General features: G+C 44.2%; 1 protein-coding gene across 5 annotated transcripts in view; it reads right to left on the bottom strand.

Annotated features, from left to right (window-relative positions):
• Window positions 1-21,058, bottom strand: part of PROS1 (protein S) — a 99,262-nt gene that overhangs the window by 14,268 nt on the left and 63,936 nt on the right. For all 5 annotated transcript variants that reach the window (XM_033940508.1, XM_033940506.1, XM_033940507.1 and 2 more), the window contains one exon: window positions 10,839-11,007. In XM_033940508.1, the coding sequence (XP_033796399.1) occupies window positions 10,839-11,007 (169 nt within the window). The remainder of the gene's footprint in view (window positions 1-10,838; window positions 11,008-21,058) is intronic.

Genomic DNA, 21,058 nt, shown 5'->3' with positions numbered 1-21,058 from the left:
AATATTAGATAAGATCATTGTTGGGTGGGAGGGAGGGAACATTGAGCGCACTTTAAATCTGCGGGAGTTGCGCTGGATGTTTCAACTTCAAACTATGGCTCCATCCGGGTTAAATGAAGCCTCAGATTGGATGGCCCAAGTAGATTGCTGATGTCAAAAATTAGGGGCCTTTTGTTTTGAACTTTCTCTCTGGATCGTTTGGGTTGCTAGGATACTGAGTATGATGAGGGGGGTGGGACTATTTAATGCTCTGAATGAACGCCGCGGCCATCTTTCTTGATAGCCAGTGGCAGTAAATGTATGGTTGAGGATTAACCTTATCTCTTGGTGAGTTGAATACTTAGAAGACTTAAATGTTTTAGAGATTGTTTGGGTGTGATTTCTTATGGTGTGTGTGTTGCTTTTCAGTTCCCCCGACCTTGAAAAAGAATTCCAAAACGCGTCGGGAAGGGGAACCGATAAGGATTTAAGTTAAGTGATGCACTTTTAAACCTTTTTCTATATACAAGCTATTTAAGCTATAATAAGTTATATTGATGTGAAAATAGGAAAAAATCTTTAAAAAGAAAAAAGAAAAAAATTTTAAAAACATATATTTCTAAAAAACATATTGAGTACTTTCCATGTATTGGGAATGATGAAGAATTCCAACACCACTGACTCGTTTTGAGAAAGTGGAATCAGAATTCCCATTGGATTGTATAAGATGTTCTGAGCATAACTATTATTGAGGCTATCTTTTTATACCTTTCACCCTCGCCCAATATGGAATAATCACAAACTAAAAATAGAAATATGTAGACAAAAGTTAAACTGAACTGCCAAGAACCAGACTCTGCATACAATGCAACACCACAAAAACAGTAATACATGTCCTTTAATACTGTGCAAAATATAGACAGTAGATGTAAATTTGAAAAAACTGATACATAACAATCACCACTTTACAAATTAACAAATAAAAATAAAACAAATAATGAGAAATAAGAAAATACCATTTTATTGGACTAATCCCCGTAAGCTCGGTCCTCATCTCCACAAACCACCTGATTCCATCCACACAAGCCTTGAATTGTTTTATATTGAACTTATTATATTAAAGTATAAAAAGAAACAATATTCTGTACAATTGTCAATTTATAAATCAGCGTCTTCTACCCACTCTCTCTTCCCCATTTCCCTTCAGCATCCTCAGCACACTCTCTCTCCACTTTCCTTCAGTGCACGCACATAAAAACAAGCAAGTAATTTTATATCATTTTCATTCTATTCACATTCTATTCATTCATAGAAATTAAAGTCTAAATAATGCCAGTCACATAACAAAACATGATTTTATAAAAATAATTCCCTGCACAATCAAGCCTGCAAGGATTACTAGATGTCTTTCAGCAGCTCCCCTCCCTTACCTTCGTGGCCAAGTCAAAATGATCTACCAACAATAAAATTTTAAAAACACAAAGCACACTGTACACAGAGAAAATGTTAATTATCATTTATATTCTGCGGGTTTTCAAAGAGGTCAAGGCAGATGACTTTATGCAAAAATAAACAAATACACCCCCCCCCCCCTCTTTACTAAACCGCGATAGCGGTTTTTAGCGCAGGGAGCTGCGCTGAATGCCCCATGCTGCTCTCGACGCTCATAGGCTCCTTGCGTTAAAAACCGCTATTGCGGTTTAGTAAAAGGGGGCCATAGTGCAAAATATAGACAGCATATATAAATTCTCAAAACGGACACATTTTGATCACTAAATTGAAAATAAAATCATTTTTCCTATCTTTGTTTGGTAATTTCATCAGTCTCTGGTTGCACTTTATTCTTCTGACTGTGCATCCAATATTTCTTCCCTTCTTTCAGCCTCCTGTATGCTTCCTCTCCTCCAGACCTCATTCCCTCCCCAAACTTTTTCTTTATTTCACCCTGCCCCCTTCTTTCTTTCTCTATGTCTGTCTTTCTCTCTCTCCATGCCCCATTTTTTTCTTTCTTTCTTTGTTTCACCCTGCCCCCTTTCTTTCTTTCTGGCTCCCTGTCACCCCTTTCTTTCTTTCTTTCTCCCTGCCCTCCCCCATGCCACTGCCATTGGGAAACATGCTGCTGCCACCGCCGCTGGGGAAAGGCTGCCACTGCCGCCATTAGGAACAGGCCAGCACCGAGTTCTCCCTCCCTGCTTTTCTTCCTCGCAGGGCTGACCAACTCTCGCCACCCGACGTCAATTCTAACGTCCTCTCCGATGTCAGAATTGACACGGGTGGCAAGAGTTGGTCCGCCCCGCGGGGAAGAAAAGCAGGGAGAACTCGGCGCTGGCTTGTTCCCGATGGCGGCAGTGGCAGCCTTTCCTCGGCAGCAGCCTATTCCCCGGAGGGTGGCCAGCTGTGCACCCCCTTGGGGCTTGCACCCGGAGCGGACCTCCCCCCCCCCACCCTCCCCTTGGTACGCCACTGTACTTACATGTAGCAGGTTTTCTGTCAGGACAGCAGGCGTATAATCTCAAATGTGGGCGACGCCATCCATGGAACTCAGTGCACTGTCACTTTAAATCTTTAGGCTGTGTCCATACTGCACGCATGCTAGGTGTCTTCCCACCCTAGTTGGCATCAGTGTATGCAGTGTTGATACCGATGCCGATATCAGTGCAGGGTGGATGTCAGCCCACAAATCTCCTACCAATAAGTTTATCACATTGGATTTGCTGGGCTTTCAGTGACCTCTTTTGCATAAACAGAGTTTACAATGAATGTCCAGAGCTCTGGAATAAGTTCCCTGCCAAGCAGTGCAACCTGGGCTCTTTCCAACTATTCCGTAGACACTTCCACCAACTCCCATTGAACTTCCCTTTTAATTTTTATAAACCGTGTCGAGCTCTATATTTATAGAGAAGATGCAGTATATAAGCTTAGAGGGGCATAATCAAAAAAAGCATCTAAGTCCCCTTTTGGCCTAAGTCCCTAAACGTTCAACTCAGAAGCAGGGAAAGTGTCCATAACCAAAACAAACGTCCATGTTTTGATTATGGCCTTCCTCTGCCTAAACGCCCAATCTCCACTACGTCTACAAGTACCCCCACAGCACGTCTACACTTTTTAGCCATAATGAAACAAAAACACGCCAAGGCCACAAACGTCCAACAGAAGGGCTTTTAGGCGAAGGAGGAGCCAGTCCTTCGCCTAAAAGCTGGATTCTGTAACCGGTGCTTGTCAAAAACAACACCGGTTACAGAATCCCCCCCCCCCAACGAACCAGGCAGGAGGGTGCCCAAGCCCTCCTGCCATGTCAAACCGCGACCCCCCCCCTCCCGACAACATCGGGGCAAGAGGGAGCTCAAGCCCTCTTGCCCCCCCCCGACTCCCCGACACGATAGGGGCAAAAGGGAACCCAAGCCCTCTTGCCCCGCCGACTCCCCAACTCCCCGACAATATCGGGCCAGGAGGGAGCCCAAGCCCTCCTGGCCCTGGCGACCCCCCCTCCGCTAGTTGTTCGGGCCAAGAGGGAGCCCAAACCCTTCTGGCCCAGCCGATCCTGCCTCCCCCAACATCGGGCCAGGAGGGAGCCCAAACCCTCCTGATCACGGCGACCCCCTACCCCAACCCCGTACTACATTACGGGCAGGAGGGATCCCAGGCCCTCCTGCCATCGACGCAAACCCCCCTCCCCCCAATGACCACCCCCCCAAGAACCTCCGACCGCCCCCCCAACCGTCCCGCAACCCCCCTGGGCCTTGGGCACATGGTCGGGTTGGGCCCATGTGCCTCAGGCCCCGCCCCCAGGAGGGGCCTAAGGCTCCCGGGCCTATTCTGATTGGCCCAGGCGCCTTAAGCCCCACCAGTAGGGGAGGCTTTGGGACGGATGGGCCAATCTGGCCTCATTCCGTCGTTGGCTGCCTGACGGACAGGCGGGTTTGGCTCCCGTCTGTCCGGCCAACTAAACCAAAGGTACGGGGAAGGGGGGGTGGGGGTGTCGTGGGGGTCGGCCAGGGGGGTCGCGGGTCGGCTGGGGGGGCAGTCGGAGGTTCTTGGGGGGGGCAGTCATTGGGGGTAGGGAAGTTTACGTCGAGGGCAGGAGGGCCTGGGATCCCTCCTGCCCGTAATGTAGTGCGGGGTAGGGGTAGAGGGTCGCCATGGTCAGGAGGGTTTGGGCTCCCTCCTGGCCTGATGTTGTTGGGGGGGGGGCAGGATCGGCTGGGCCAGGAGGGCTTGTGCTCTCTCCTGGCCTGATATTGTTGGAGAGTCGGCGGGGCAAGAGGGCTTGGGCTCCCTCTTGCCCCGATCGTGTCGGGGGTGCCGCGGTTGGCTGGGGCATGAGGGCTTGAGCTCCCTCTTGCCCCGATCATGTCGGGGGTGCCGCGGTTGGCTGGGGCAAGAGGGCTTGAGCTCCCTCTTGCCCCGATGTTGTGTGTGTGGGGGGGAGTGATGCATCGCGGCAGGAGAGATGCCTCATCTCCCCTACCGCAATGCCATCACTCCTCTACCCGAACTGCCGCGGGTCGCGGCAGTTCGGGCAGAAGAGTGATGGCATCGCGGTAGGGGAGATGAGGCATCTCTCCTGCCGCGATGGTTAGGTGCCGGGTCGCTGAACTGATGGCGCCAGTGGCCATTAGCTCAGCGGCCCATTTTTCGGCACTTAGACCTGGTTTTATTTAGTCTAAGTGAAAAAGGTCTAAGTGCCGACTAAACTGTATTGGTTATACCAGTTGTACGGCTAGGTGTAGGTCGGCCCACCTCCCGCCCACTGCCCGCCCTTTCCCCTCCTCTAAACACACCTCTTTTCTCTCTGTGCGTTTAGAGGCAGGGGAAAGGCCTAAGCTGTTTTTAGATACGTCTAAAAACCAGCTTTGGTTATGGGTACTTGGACGATCAGGCTTTTTGATCGTCCAAGTAGCCATTTAGGACACTTTTTAGACGTTTTTTTTTTTTTATTATTAGTACCCCCTTAAGGTTTAGTTTAGTTAGTTTAGACACTAAACACACAAGTTATGGGGATCAGAGCCTGAAATGGTCTGATTACATCAAGTACATTTCTTGAAGCTGCTCAGCACCCTCTTTGACATGGAGGGGAAAATGGCCAATGCAAAGTCAAAGGGCTTGATGGCCTGGTGAAGTCGAGTGAAAAGTATACCAAGAAACATCAATACTTCCTGGGTTCCTGAAGGCCAAAAATTAAAAATTGATCACATTGAATCAAACTTAAGGGAAAAATGAAAAATTATGAAGAAAATGACAAAAACTAAAATCAACTAAGCTTCGCGTGCTGAGGAAAAAATGAAGACACAGAAGACACAGTTTATTGGCTCCATGGAAAATAAGAACTGATGGTCCTACAAGCCAATGATGGGCAGGAAGGCACTGGCATGCACGCAGTATGGGAACTGCCTAAGATGGTCAATTGTCAGTGTCCATACTGGGTTGTTGGATGACATCATTCACATGTGAGATCAGTGGTGTACCTAGCATATGTGACACCCGGGGCCCATCATTTTTTGACACCCCCCTCATCTATATGAAAAAAATAATTTTTAGTAACAATCCACATATCTCACAACAAGCATGTACCTAAGAAAAGCAACATCTTACATACTGCAGTGAGCAGTACAACATCAATACCCCCATTGTAAAACTAAACAAGCCATACAAGTACAGATTGATCCTGCACAGTCAATGCTAACAGAGAACCATGTCGCCACCACCTCCCCTCCCCCCGTTTTATGAAGCCGCATTAGACTTTTTCATCGCCAGCTGTGACAGTAAAAGCTCTGGCACTCATAGAATTCCTATGAGCGTCGGAGCTAATATCGCCACAGCTGGTGATAAAAAAACCTGCCCTGCCCCCTCTCTCCTTCCCACTTCCATAAAACGAGGGATGATTTGAGTCCAAAAGGGGTGAAGGAGTGCCGATAGGGCCATGACACTAATAAAGTTTCTCATCATTCATTCCTACCAGAACATCTGGCCTTGATCACAAATGCAGAACACAGTTTAACCCTATGCAAATAAAGGAACACAAATTAAAAGTCCTAAAACACATAAACGAAACTCTAATGCCAGAACCTGAAAACATGTAATACAATACCAGAGAAATAGAAAAAAATGCATAGACAACAGATGTAAATTCTCAAAACCAACATATTTCAATCATTAAGTTAAAAATAAAATCATTTTTCCTATCTTTGTTGTCTAGTGATTTTATTTTTCTACATGTTTTCCCAGTCTCTGGTTGCACTTACTTCTGTCTGTGCCCTTAACTCTATTTCCAGGGCCTTTTTATTGATTTGCTGTGTCTCTTTCCACTTTCTGCCCTAAATCCATCTTTGGCATTAACTTTCAATATTCCACTTTCTTCTTCCTTCTCAATTCTAGCTACTATTCCATATCTTCCCTTCCCATCTATCCATGTGCACATCTCCTCCATCTCTCTGCCTTTCCCCTCCTCTCCATCCATGTGTACCATATTTCCTCTTTCTTCTGCCCTATTCCCATCTTTTCTTAAACAGCATGTTTTGACATCTCTCTTCCCTTCCCCATCCCTTCCATCCCTGTACAACATCTCCTCCCTCTCTCTCCCCATCTAGTGATCTGACATCTTTCTCCTCTCCTTCCCCCAGTCTGGCCTCAATCACTTTACCTTCCCTGGTCTGGCATCTCTCTCCTTCCCTCCCCCTCCAGTAGTTCATTTCACTCCTTCCCTTTCCCCCTTCTTGTAATCTGATATTTCTCATCTTCCCTTTCTTCTTTCTTCCTACCCTAGTTTGGAATCTCTCTCCTCCTTCCCGGGTCTGGCATCTCTTTCTCTCTCCTTCCTTTTCTCCCTTTTTGTGGTGTGGTATCTCCTCTTCTCTTTCCTCCTCCTCCTCCTATTGCCTACCAATGTCTGGCATTTCTGCCCTCCCCTTCCTTGCCCCAGAGGTCTGGCATCTTTTCTTTTTTCACTCTCCATCACCTCAGTTTAATATTTCTCTAATCCCCCCCCCGGTGCAATCCCCCAGTGACCTGACCCCCCCTGCATTCCTCTCCTCCATGGGATCTGGTAAACAGCCACTCTTTCATCCTCCGGGCAGCCTGCAGCGTGTGAACACGCTACCTTCTGCAGCCCATAAGCTTTCCCTCTGCTACTACTTCCCATCTATAAAGGAACAAGGAATAGGAAGCAGTAGCAGAGAGAAAGCTTCCGGGCCACCAAAGGCAGCATGTGTTCACTCACGCTGCCGGCTGCCCGAAGGATGAAAGAGCTATAGAGATGGATCCCATGGAGGGTGGTGGGAAGTGGTGGTGGATGGAACCTCGGACTGCAGGGAGCAGCCACTCGGCCTGATCCAAGATACATCCTGGTGGCGGGAGGGAGCCAAGTGCTACTCCTGGTGTGCGGCAGCCAAGAGCTCAGCTCTGAAAAAAAGTGCATAGCCGCACACATGCGCACCTTAGAAGAAGCTTTGCCCTCCACCATAATGCCATCCAATATCTTGTCCCCACCACTGTTGCTCCCCTTACAGTTCATTGGCAAGAGATTTAAGTGATTTAAAATACACTGTCTTAGAAGCTCCAACTATGCCACAGGGTGGGAATGTAATGGAAACTTTGTGGAGAAGAGAGCAGCAGTGGATCTACAGGTGGGAAACTGTTTCCTCGCTGGGTTTGAACAAAGAAGTGGAATGGTGGGCATTTTTATCCCATTCATGAAGGGTGACCTGGGCTTGTGTTCTGTGACTGACAGCGTTTGAAACTCCCTCACTACATGATTGATGTCATTTCTAGTTTGGATCTTTAAATACCAGTTAGTGTCTGTAACATTTTGTCTGAAAGTTTTGGAGAAGGAGAATGTGATGGACAGGTACCTCCTGCAGTCTTCATGATTTTTTTGTTTCATATAACAAGGTTTGAGCAGTATGTGATGAGGATTGGATTTGGAGTTCACTTATCTACGGGTTTTCTGAGGCAGCAATTCTGCGAAACATGTCAGGACCCTAAAGCAGTATGAAGGATTTTTTCCATCGACATACAACCATCAGATAATTGTTTCATTAAATATTTTTGAAGTTTTAGATCCATTCTAATATTGAACATGTGCAAGGATTGAGAGTGCAGTCAAAGCCTTCTGAACATTTGGTGTATTCCAGCCTGACAATTTGTGAATTACTTTGAGTACTGTTCAGAATGAATTTTGAAATTGTTTGCTCACCATTGTTTGAGTGAATTGAGTGCCACTTTGACATCATTTAATAAGCACTTTCTACTGCAACCTAGTAAAAGGATTCTCATTCTATAATTTATGGTATTAGTTGGTAGATATGATTTCTGAGGATTGTTTGTGTGTCTGTTTTATCATGTTTTTACAAAATTATGTATGTAAATTATATAAACTGTTTAGTTTTAAAAGGTATAGAAATTTTTAAAATAAATAAATAAAATGGTATGGCAATTTTATAAATAAATAAATGTGTGGACCTATTTTCTGTGGAATAATTTGATAAAAGACACACAATTGGCCTTCATAAAATAGGTGCAAATTTTACCCTTGTGTATGTTGATAGCCTAGGCATCCTATTACCACTTCCCCCCTCCCCCCTAAGCTAAGTAGGAGTCCTCTACCTACAGTCCTGCTGTTTCACTAGCACATTTTCACTAGTGAGGGACAGACAAGCTGTGCAGGACTCCAGAGAACCTGCCTGTCTCTAGCAATTGAAAATACAATATTGAAAGCACTCCCCCTCCCCAATGCAGTTGGAGGTCTCCCACTTAGCTTAGAGGGAACAATGCCTGTTACCAAAATTAACCTCCACACTGAATCTGAATGAGATCTTTTAGCATCTACAGAAATGGAATGCACAATCCCTGTTGGGAACAATGTGACAATAGTCCTCACTGTAATTTGCTTTTATCTTACAGGTGGGATTTGCTGGGTTCTAAGTTGTGTATCTAAGGCAAATTGGGGTCTTGTGTCCACAACATTAAACCGCAAGGCATTTCTCTTAATTTGATCTTCTTTATCAATAAAATTAATAACAAGTCAGGCATCTCCCTAAAATGCTGACTTCTGCAGGTGATCCATGAGAAATGCCAATGTTGACTTCCTGCATCAAAGACATACACTATTAACTTTATAGACTTAGGGCCTGATTCTCTAAAAGTGCGTCCCGATTTTAGGCAGCTGTAGGCGTCCTACAGCTGTCTAATCAGCCAATCGGGATGCACGTTTAAAAAAAAAAATGCTCCCCAGGCAGGCCGCCTATATTGAAGGCGAGGCCTGCAAGACACCTAGGCCCTGATTCTGAATAGGACGCCCGGGAGAGGCGTCCTATTCAGAATCGGCCTAAACTAAACCCCGATTCTGTAACCGGCGTCCATGTTACAGACGCGGGTTAGAGACACGGTCCGCTACACTTATCGCAAGGGATCTCTCTGCCGCTATAAGTATAGCGGGCCGCGGCCCCCTGACCAGGAGGGTGCCCAAACCCTCTGCCCGAAGACGCATCCCCCCGACACTACCGACCGCCCCCCGACACTAACGACCCCCCCCGACATTACCGATCTCCCCCCCCGACAATATCGATAGCTGGCAGGAGGGTGCCCAATCCCTCCTGCCCGAAGACGCACCCCCCCCCGGCGCTAACAACCCCCAAACCTCCACTCCACCAAACCTGTTCTTAGATGGGTCTTGCACGTCTTGAGCCGGCAGTCAAGCCTCGTCGAAATGAAGCGGGCCCGCCCCTTCCCGGCCCATCCCGCCAAAGCCTAAGGTCCGATTGGCCCAGGCTCTAGAAGCCTGGACCAATCAGGCCTTAGGCATAGCGGGTCCGCCCATCCCCACTAAGTCTAAGGTCTGATTGGCCAATCAGGCCTTAGATTAAGTCTAAGGTCTGTTTGGCCAATCAGGCCTTAGATTAAGTGGGGATGGGCGGGCCCGCTATGCCTAAGGCCTGATTGGTCCAGGCTTCTAGAGCCTGGGCCAATCAGACCTTAGGCTTCGGCGGGATGGGCTGGGAAGGGGCGGGCCTGCTTCATTTCGACGAGGCGTGCCTGCCGGCTCAAGACGTGCAAGACCCATCTAAGAACAGGTTTGGTGGAGTGGAGGTTTGGGGGTTTTTAGCGCGGGGGGGGTGCGTCTTCAGGCAGAAGGGATTGGGCACCCTCCTGCCAACTATCGATATTGTCGGGGGGGGAGATCGGTAATGTCGGGGGGGGGCGGTCGGTAGTGTCGGGGGGGCGGTCGGTAGTGTCGGGGGGGTGCGTCTTCGGGCAGAGGGTTTGGGCACCCTCCTGGTCAGGGGCCCGCGGCCCGCTATACTTATAGCGGCAGAGAGATCCCTTGCTGCGATAAGTATAGCGGCCGCGTCTACTTACAATGTAGGCCAGCATTTTGCTGGCCTACATTTTAAGCTTCTCCTCTACTAGGGAGACGCGTAGGGCCGGCTAGGTTCAGCCTAAGGCCCGCCTAAGGCCCTTAGACGAGCTTAGGCATCTTGCCGGTCTCTCTAGGCTCCCGGAGGCGCCTTCAGGCTTGCCTGGGGAGCATTTTTTTTAAAAAAACGTGCATCCCGATTGGCTGATTAGACAGCTGTAGGCGCCTAAAATCGGGATGTACTTTGGAGAATCAGGGCCTTATTGTGCATTGTAAATGCTTGTTATTTAGTCAAAAATAAATGTAATAGAGAAAATAATGCCTTATTATTAGATTACATTTTATGCTTGTTATATTTTAATGTTCTTGAGTTTGATATTTAAAAGCACTTATGCAATTAGCAGCAATTACTGAAGTGATTAAACTAATGTGTCAGATGCTATAGATCTGCCTCCCTGTGATTTAATTAAGTCATATCATATGAATATAGGATGGAAATTTCACTTACTATAGTTCAGTTGAAACATTGCAGCTCCGGAGCCTGGGTAATAGGACCCTCTATCCACTGTTACTAAACAGTGCTTGCTTTCTTTTCCCTGAATAACTTCCTTCACTCCAGAGTCTCCCTGTCTCATCAGATTCCAACCTCGGATACACCCATCCAGTCGAGGATTGATCTGCAACAAACCATTATAGTGTTACAATTCAGTCTTTAAGCACGATAATACCTTTACCTCTAAGAAGCCAAAGGATACTTTATCTGAAGCCACTGTGCTGCCCTTAACAATTCAACAATTGTGGATTCTATCATGACTCTAAAGCAATATTTGACCTGCATTTGAATTACACAAAATTAGCATGCACTAAATGCTATGAAAGCCCATTTTATTGCTATGGTCTTAGCATTTAGTGCACGTTAATCATTAGCCTGCGTTGAATCCATTAGTGCACCTTAGTAAATGGAGCACTAAGGGGCAAATTCTATAAGAAGCGCCCAAAAGTTAGGCGCTGACATAGGCACCGTTCAGCGCGATTCAAGAACAATTAGGTGCTGTTTAGTGAATTGTGATGAGTGGCACCTATTTTGGAGGCACCCAATAGATAGGCCAGCTCTAGACACAACTAAAATGTAGGCGTCCATGTGAGCGCCTACACAAGCTTAAGAGCAGCGAATCTGTAACAAGCTGCCTAACATGCATAGCGCTATTTTTTTGAAGGCCGCCTAAATTTTTAGAGGCGCCTTGTTACAGAATCGCTGTTTCTTGATAGGTGCCTAAGTTTCGATTAGTGCTGATTAAAAAGCTTACATTGGAAAGTTGGTCCTCAACCTGGCAGCTAGGCTTCAATGCTAAGAAATGTAAGGTCATGCACCTCGGAAGCGGAAATCCATGCAGGACGTACTTCTTGAACGGAGAAACTTTAACTAGGACTTCAGCAGAATGAGATTTAGGAGTAATCATCAGTGCAGACATGAAAACTGCCAATCAAGTGGAGAAGGCTTCATCTAAGGCAAGGCAGATATTGGGTTGTATCAATAGAAGTTTCGTCAGCTGAAAGCCTGAAGTCATAATGCCGTTGTACAGGGCCATGGTGAGACCTCATCTGGAGTACTGTGTGCAATTCTGGAGGCCACATTACAGTAAAGATGTGCGCAGAATTGAATCGGTTCAGCGGATGGCCACCAGGATGATCTCGGGGCTCAAGGGTCTCTCGTACGAAGAGAGACTGAACAAATTGCAGCTCTACACTCTCGAGGAACGTAGGGAGAGGGGAGACATGATCGAAACATTTAAGTACCTCACAGGACGTGTCGAAGTGGAAGATGATATTTTCTTTCTCAAGGGACCCTTGGCCACAAGAGGGCACCCGCTCAAACTCAGGGGCGGAAAATTTCATGGTGACACCAAAAAGTATTTCTTCACAGAGAGAGTGGTTGATCATTGGAACAAGCTTCCAGTGCAGGTGATCGAGGTAGACAGCATGCCAGACTTTAAGAATAAATGGGATACCCATGTGGGATCCCTACGAGGGTCAAGATAAGGAAATTGGGTCATTAGGGCATAGACAGGGGTTGGGTAAGCAGAGTGAGCAGACTTGATGGGCTGTAGCCTTTTCTACCGTCATCTTCTATGTTTCTATGTTTCTAATTGGGCTTGTTGTTCAATTTAGATAGACGAATATCTAGTTGGGTGCCTCCAAAATAGGTGCCTAACATTAGGCACTGGTTACAGAATTTGGGCATAAGTCTTTTGCCACACACATTAAGTACAAATGTTTTAGAACCCCAAATTTCAGGTGTGGTGAAGAACTATTGCTATCGACTTCATTAGCACCTTGAATTACAGCTCTGGGGACAACCTGGTGTATGTACTGCATGTTGTAATAACACCAATATTAGATTATTAGGGTAATATCTTCAAAATACTGTAGCTTTCAACATTCTACTGTCACAGTATGTTGGAGATCATCTTAATCTCTCAGATATATAGCTAGTGCTCCTCAAACTGTGACAAAGAGATCATCTAAACATATCAGATGTATTGCAAATTCTTTTTAACCAGGCTGATGGTGTCCACTACAATTGGGACAACTTCTCTACCTTTCTGTCACATTTTCATAGTCACAGATGAGGAAATTCTCTAAGTGGGTGCCTCCTTTTAGGCACTCCAATGTCATGCTTATTCTGTAATGGCATCTGGCACCCAGATACCATTTTAAACTACAGTAAAACCTTGGTTTATGAGCATAATTCGTTCCGAAAACATGCTTGTAATCCAAAAATACTTGTATATCAAAGTGAATTTCCCCATAAGAAATAATGGAAACTCAGATGATTCATTTCACAATCCAAAAACTTTAATACAAAATACTATACATACTTGTATTGCAAGACCTTACTCATTTAGAATACACTACACTCCTGCAGCGTCAGAGAGAGAAGAACCATCGGCTCATTTTTGATGATGTAACGCGTGTATACTGTATGTACTTGTATTGCAAGACCTTGCTTGTATATCAAGTAAAAATTTAATAAAATGTTTTGCTTGTCTTGCAAAACACTTGCATATCAAGTTACTTGCAATCCAAGGTTTTACTGTTCTAATATAATCAGGCACTGGTATGCCTTTCATTTACACTCCCACAGCTGCAACTGCCATAGACTTGGCATAACCGGGGCAAAAGGAACTCTGCAGGCGTGGGAGCGCATTCCGCCCTTTCCCCCGACGCTTCACCACTGAGCCGATAAAAGGCTCAGTGGCTAACGGCGGGCAGTCGTTCGGCGTGCCGTCATAGGCGCACGTCACAGGCGCCTTAGCAAGCGCCTTTGCAAAGCGACCACAACACAACCCGCTCAAGCCGGTCTAACCAGCCCACACAAAACCAAACTCCAATAATATCCATATACAATATCACAGAACACCAGAAAACAATTCTCAACAAAAAAAGACAGGAAATATCCTCCCAATCACTACCCTCAACTACAACACCCACCAAACTATAAGCCACAATGAAAACTACACCACAAAAATACTAAGCTATCATACTTATCACCCTAATCCTAACCAACTGGAAGGTAACAGCAAACAACATCTACCCAATACCAACTATATCATACTACAAGAGAATCACCCACCCTACCAGACGACTCACAATAGACGGAAACACTAACATTCAGAACTATACTTACCAACCCACCACACAAACTACAAGAAGAAGACCAACAAACCCCTACAAGACTAAAACACAACCTCACCAACAATCACTCATCTACCCGAAAATTATTCAAATCACACAAACAGACTATACCACTCTCACATGTGCATACATAAACATCAGAGCCAAAGGCCCCAAGACAGAACACATAAAAAACTGGATAGAAGAAGAAAACATAGATTGCCTCTTCCTCACAGAAACTTGGCTTACCTCAGACTCAGACCCCAGAATAACGGAAGTCTGCCCTAAAAGATACAAAATAATAGCGGTCTGCAGAGAGAACAAAAGAGGAGGAGGAATTGCCATCATAGCCAAAACCACGTTAGACCTAAAAATACAAAACAAAACAACCACCTCATACATGGATCTTCTAGCATGCCAAATCTCAAGCACATCACTCAAAGGAACACTAACATGCATGCTATGCTACATAACGCCAGGAAACTGGAACATAGCAAAACCACAATTCGAAGACTTCATATACCAAAACTCATTAATGACTACCTACAACTTAATTCTAGGAGACCTTAACCTCCACCTCGAAAACCAAACCAACAAACAAGTTGAAAATCTACTATCATACCTCGAGGCCTTAACATACAAGATATTAGATTCTCAACCCACACATGAAAAAGGACACCAACTCGACATTGCAGCCTACATGTCCCAACAGCCCTATCAACCAGAAATCCACACTTCAGACAGATGCTGGTACCGCTCCCTCTGGTCTGACCACTATACATACTCCTTCAAAATCAACTGGACAACAAACAAAAACAAACCAATTACACAAAAAACAACCTACAACTCATGTCAACACATCGACCCTACTAAATTCTAGACAAACACAGACACCATAATCCAAGACTACAACCCCAAAGACTTCATCTCACAATGGAACCAGCTTAGCACAGCAACTCTAGATGAGCTAGCCCCAGAACAACCCAAAACCAGAATCCATAGAAAATCAGACAAATGGTTCGTCAACGATCTACTCCAACTCAAAAGGCAATGTAGACAACCGGAAAGAAAATGGAAGAAAAGTAGTCAAGATTCCACAAAAAAAAGCTTGGAGAATACTACACCAAAAATACAAACAAAATCTGAAAGAAAAAAGAAAAATATACTACACAAAGCAAATAGGAGAAGGATCCCAAGACACAAAAAAGTTATTCCAGTTACTAAAAGAACTCACAGACACCACACCATATCTAACCAATAACAACTCCTCCCCTCCCTCAGCAGCCTTATTAGCCACCTACTTCAAAAATAAGATCACAAATATTAGAGCCATGTTTAATGAAACACCTACCCAGCTAGAAGAGATTTCAACTCCCCCCACAGAAAAAGAATCAGTAACAGCAGACAGAATTTGATCCTACTTCTCACCTATACAATAGTCTGACCTCAACAAACTATACAACAAATATAGTCACGCTGTCTGTGACCTTAACCACTGCCCTCCATACCTACTGAAAACCTCCAGTACTCTACCCAACTAGAAGAGATTTCAACTCCCCCCACTGAAAAAGAATCAGTAGCAGCAGACAGAACTTGGTCCCACTTCTCACCTATACAATGGTCTGACCTCAACAAACTATACAACAAATACAGTCACGCTGCCTGTGACCTTAACCACTGCCCTCCATACTTACTGAAAACCTCCAGTACTCTTTTCCGCACCCTACTCCTACAATGGATTCAAACACAACTCACAGACGGACAGTGACCACAAGACCTCAGCAAAATCATTATTACTCCGATCCTAAAAGACCCCAAAGGAGCTATGGACCAACCTTCCAACTACAGACTCATAGCCTCAATCCCACTTTACGTTAAGCTGATGGAAGGCCTCGTAGCTAAAGCCCTAAACATCTACCTAGAAAACCACAATCTACTCCACCCCACACAGTCTGGCTTCAGAACCGACTATAGCACTGAGACCCTACTGAGAACACTCATGGACATCGCGAGACAACACCTCAGCACAGGCAAATAAATGCTGATCATACAATTAGACCTCTCCGCAGCCTTCGATCTAGTAGACCATGACATCCTTTTACAAAATCTAGACTCATTAGGAATTAATGGAAAGGTACTGACATAGTTCAAAGGATTCCTGCAAACCAGAACTTATAGAGTCAAAACAAACAAAGAAAAATCAGAGCCATGGTCCAACCTATGTGGAGTTCCCCAAGGATCACCCCTATCCCCCACACTCTTCAACATATACATTGCCTCCCTAATCTTTTACCTAGACAAACTAGGCATTACCTCCTACAGCTATGCAGATGACATCACCATACTCCTCCTTTTCGAGCAACATGAACCCAACATGGTAGGAACAATATACGAAACACTTGAAACAGTAGCAACATGGATGAAAGCACACAAACTGAAACTTAACCCTGACAAAACAAACTTCATCCTCCTAGAAAACAGCAGAGCCCCAACCTTGACCAACCTAATGATAAACACAATTTCATACCCCATCCAACCCATACTAAAACTCCTCAGAGTAATAATAGACAGGAACTGTACCATGCAACCTCAAATCAACAAAATAATAAAAACATCATTTGCAACTATGAGAAACCTAAGACAAGTATGAAAATACTTTGACAGAAAACAATTCCGAGTGGTTCAATCACTGATCCTCGGCCTAACTGATTACTGTAACATACTTTATCTCCCTTGTCCAGTAGCTACGATAAAACAACTCCAAACAATACAAAACACAGCCCTAAGACTCATCTAATCACTGAAGAAATACGACCACATCACAGAGGCGTACCATGACTCACACTGGATCCCTATACAAGCCAGAGTGCAATTCAAATTCCTCTGCTTACTATTCAAATTCCTCTGCTTACTATAAAGGGGACAGCCCTACCTACTGGAACAATAGACTAACTCAATCCACCTCAACCAGACACAGAAGTACCCACACAATATTCACATACCCACCTACCAAAAATGTCAAACAAAGAAAAATATATGACAACCTATTGGCCTCCAAAGCAGCAAAACTGGACCGACAACTCACCAATGTGATGACTTCGACCACAGACTACAAAACCTTCAAAAACTCTACTTTTCAAAAAATACATAAAACCAATATAACTCAACCAAACATGCTCCAATCTCCTTCTACTATACCAACTACCCATCAGCTAACCAGAAAATGTTCAATCTATTCCCTAAATATTTCTTATACCTTAATTTCTTAACAATATATACTTCTTAGTATCTTAATCAATTCCTAAGTAATCCCCCTTGAACCGCAAGGTAAAGGCAGAAAAAAATCACGAACGTAATGTAATGTAATAACTGTGGGCAGTTAAATGGTCATGTGGAATGTACAGTGGTCTTAAAGTTGAATGTTTAATTGGCCCCTCCCATGCTCCACCCATGTGAGTACCCACTTGCATTAACATGCTATACTACTTGCACACCCTTACAGAACAGTGCTTAGTTGCATTGCTACCATTTATCCACAAAATGCTGCCATTCTGTTCATTAATGTATGCAAGTGGCATGGAAATGTAGGTGCCCAGTTATAGAGCTGATCTTCATTTGTATTAATTGATACTTGATAATCCTCTCTTTCTCCACACATAGGACAGATTTCACATGTAGGTCAGAACAGTGGCTTGGCACAAACACTTCTACTAGTAATGCCATTCTTATGCTTTTCTCCTTTATGACAATGTCCAGTTTCTCTGCATCAAATCTTTCATCAGTAGGAATGGGAATATCCTAGCTGGTCACAAGCTTTTCACTGTATACCATTTTGTCATCAACTTGGTAAAAGGGGACAAATTCAGGAGTAACCTATGGAAATACTTTTTCATGAAAAGGGTGGTGAATTTATTGAACAGCCTTTCAGTGCAGGTTCTTCTTTCTCTCCCTCGCTTTGTCTTGAGTCATCAATTAAACACCTTGGATGAGGGGGCATATTTCTTGAACTGTTTTAACACCATCATTTCAGCACCGATGCAAATTTCATACACCATTAACCTCTTAGAACTTATAAGACCTATCCTGTTGCTGCTACCCTTGCTTTTTTTTTTTTCTTTTGCGGGGGGAGGTTGCCCTTGCTAGCTGCTCTTGGATAAAGGACCATCTTTATGGGCCTGCTTAAGTAATATTTTTTTCTGAAAACATGCTTCTATTTTGGAGAGAACACACCCATACAACTATGATTTAGGTTCAAGAACTTGCTGGTTAGACACCATCATTCAACAGAACTAATGCTAATCAGTCTTATTACATATGTCCACTATCATCTGGACCATCGTCGGTCTTCTCTTCTACTCTCATTGGACCTTACTGCCTCTTTCAATACATCGACCATAAACTGATGCTTCAACTGCTTAAACAAATTGGCATTAAAGACACAGCCTATAAATGATTTGATTCTTACTTTCATTTTCATACATACCAAGTATTATTTCAAGACTCCCTTTCAGACACTTTTTTCCGTCCATGTGGGGTCCCTCAGCGCTCCATCTTGGCATCAATGCTGTTCATATTTGCCCAGTCCTCATACTTGCCTAGTCCTTAGGATTCACTCCCTTTGTATATGCTGACAATATCCAACTCCTCTCTCCCATAAACCCTTCTAACATCAATCAATCCCTTATCAGCATTTCATCATGGTTCAAGGACAATAAACTTCTGTATTTCTTAATCCATCAAAATCAAAGGTACTTTTCACACACGCTGAGTCTGAACAACTCGCCACCCCTATCCTTCTCGCCAACACTATAGTCCCCATGGTTCCTCTCTTGAAAGTTCTAGGGAAAAATCTTTTTAGCTGCTCTACAAATCTCTTCAGCAGGAATTGCCCTGGTCTCCACCCATAAAGATGCCACAACCAATGTACATTGATGAAATAGCCATACGAATCCATCTAGAGATGGTTCACCTTAGATGAAGGGTTGCCTAGTCTCACCATATTAGTTAAGACAAAAAAATGATCTGAAAGACAAGTCATTTGTTACTTCCAAGTAGTGAAGAAGTCTTCTCTGTACATCCATCAAGTTCAACACTTTGTCCCTCTTCTTGGAATCCATGGTTTGAAAGAAGGGTAACCTGACTTTTTAATTAATGTGAAAAGATGACACCACCTTCAGTAAAAATGAAGGTATGGAAGGAGAGAAACTCTCATTTCTGTAAACATGAGGAATGGTTCCCTGCATGAAAGTGCCTGCATCTATGAGACTTTCCTTGCTGAGGCTATGGCTTACAGAAAACTGAGGCTATGGCTAACAGAAAACTGTCTTCATTGTGGATTCAGTAGGGATGGCTCCTGCAAAGGCTCAAAAGTGCCCTTCTGATGCCATTCAGGACAATGTTAAGGTTCCACATGGGAAACGGCTGTCTTACTAAAGGTCTCAACCTGAGTGCCCCCTTCAGAAATCTGATGATATCCAGGAGTGAGGCCAAGGAACACTTTGTCACTCGGGCTCTGAAACACAAAAGACCCATAACTTGCACTTTGAGGGATTCTACTGCCAGCCCCTTTTATAACCTGGCTTGAAAAAAAGCCAAATCACTGGGCCATCCACTGGGCAGAAAGGATGGGCCATTTGGCCTTTATCTGCTATCATGTTTCGATGTATGTTTCACTGACACTGGAGCTCTCCAAGGATTCACCTGATAATTTGTGAAACAACCTCCAGGCCTTAGCATAAGCCGAGACTGTTTCTGGTTTCTTTGCTCTAAGGAGGCTAGCAGTAACTACCTTTGAATAGCCTTTCTGCACTAGGACTGTGTGACTCAAGAGACATGTCATAAGACCAAAGTGTTTCATATTTTCAGGGAACAAAACCCTGAGACAAGGGATCCATGTGCATCGGTAGCTTGAGATCATCGTCTCTTTGCAGGCATACTAAGTCCCCATTCCACTGCCGATGCAGCCAATCCAGAGCCACTAGGATCACTTATCTGGGATGGTTTACTATTTGATGGATGACTCGGCCTATCATGGGCCATGGAGGAAACACATACAGCAGTCCTTGCGATGGCCAATGATGGACTTGAGCATCTAAACCTTTGCTTAGTAGTTTGGTTCTTCTACTGAAAAATCGAGGCACTTTTTTTTGTTGTCCACAGACACCATGAAGTCAATCATTGGGGGCCTCCAGCATCTCATAAGAACATAAGAATAGCTTTACTGGGTTAGACCAATGGTCCATCAAGCCCAGTAGCCCGTTCTCACGGTGGCCAATCCAGGTTAGTAGTACCTGGCCCAAACCCAAAAAGTAGCAACAATCCATGCTACTGATCCAGGGCAAGCAGAAGCTTCCCCTATGTCTTAATAACAAACTATGGACTTTTCCTCCAGGAATTTGTCCAAACCTTTCTTAAAACCAGCCACACTATCCGCTTTTACCACAACCTCTGGCAATGTGTTCCAGAGCTTAATTATTCTCTGAGTGAAAAATATTTCCTCCTATTGGTTTTAAAAGTATTTCCCTGTACAATTATATCAGCTGGGGAAAAATGATTATTTATTCATTACAATACTCTATTAATGGTCTTCAAACCTCCTGAAAATTATTTTTTTTTCCAATTCTTTATTCATTTTTACATCTTACAAGTGTACAATATTATATCAATTGAATCAAATAGATCACTTGAAAATCTTTTCAATTATCATCATAAATACATAAGCTTAAATCCCTTCCCCACCCACCCTTTCAACCAATAATATAATTCAAGCAATTATACATACATTATATTCAAAAATACTGAAAAAAACAATAATATAGCTATACAGCTCCCCCCCTTCCCATTCTTATGATATACTTTTAGTGTAAAAAGGTGTCTAATCATTATAATATGCTATCAATGGCCCCCAAATTTTTTTAAAACTATTATAGTTCCCTTTTTGTATAGCAATTATTCTTTCCATTTTATATATATGGCACAATGAATTCCACCAGAAGGTGTAATTAAATCTAGTGTAATCTTTCCAATTTCTGGTGATGTGCTGAATGGCAACTC

Source organism: Geotrypetes seraphini, chromosome 4 (assembly GCF_902459505.1).
Source record: "Geotrypetes seraphini chromosome 4, aGeoSer1.1, whole genome shotgun sequence".
Lineage (NCBI taxonomy): Eukaryota > Metazoa > Chordata > Amphibia > Gymnophiona > Dermophiidae > Geotrypetes > Geotrypetes seraphini.
The sequence above is the reverse complement of the archived record's forward strand: the minus strand, read 5'-3'. Positions and strand labels throughout refer to the sequence as shown.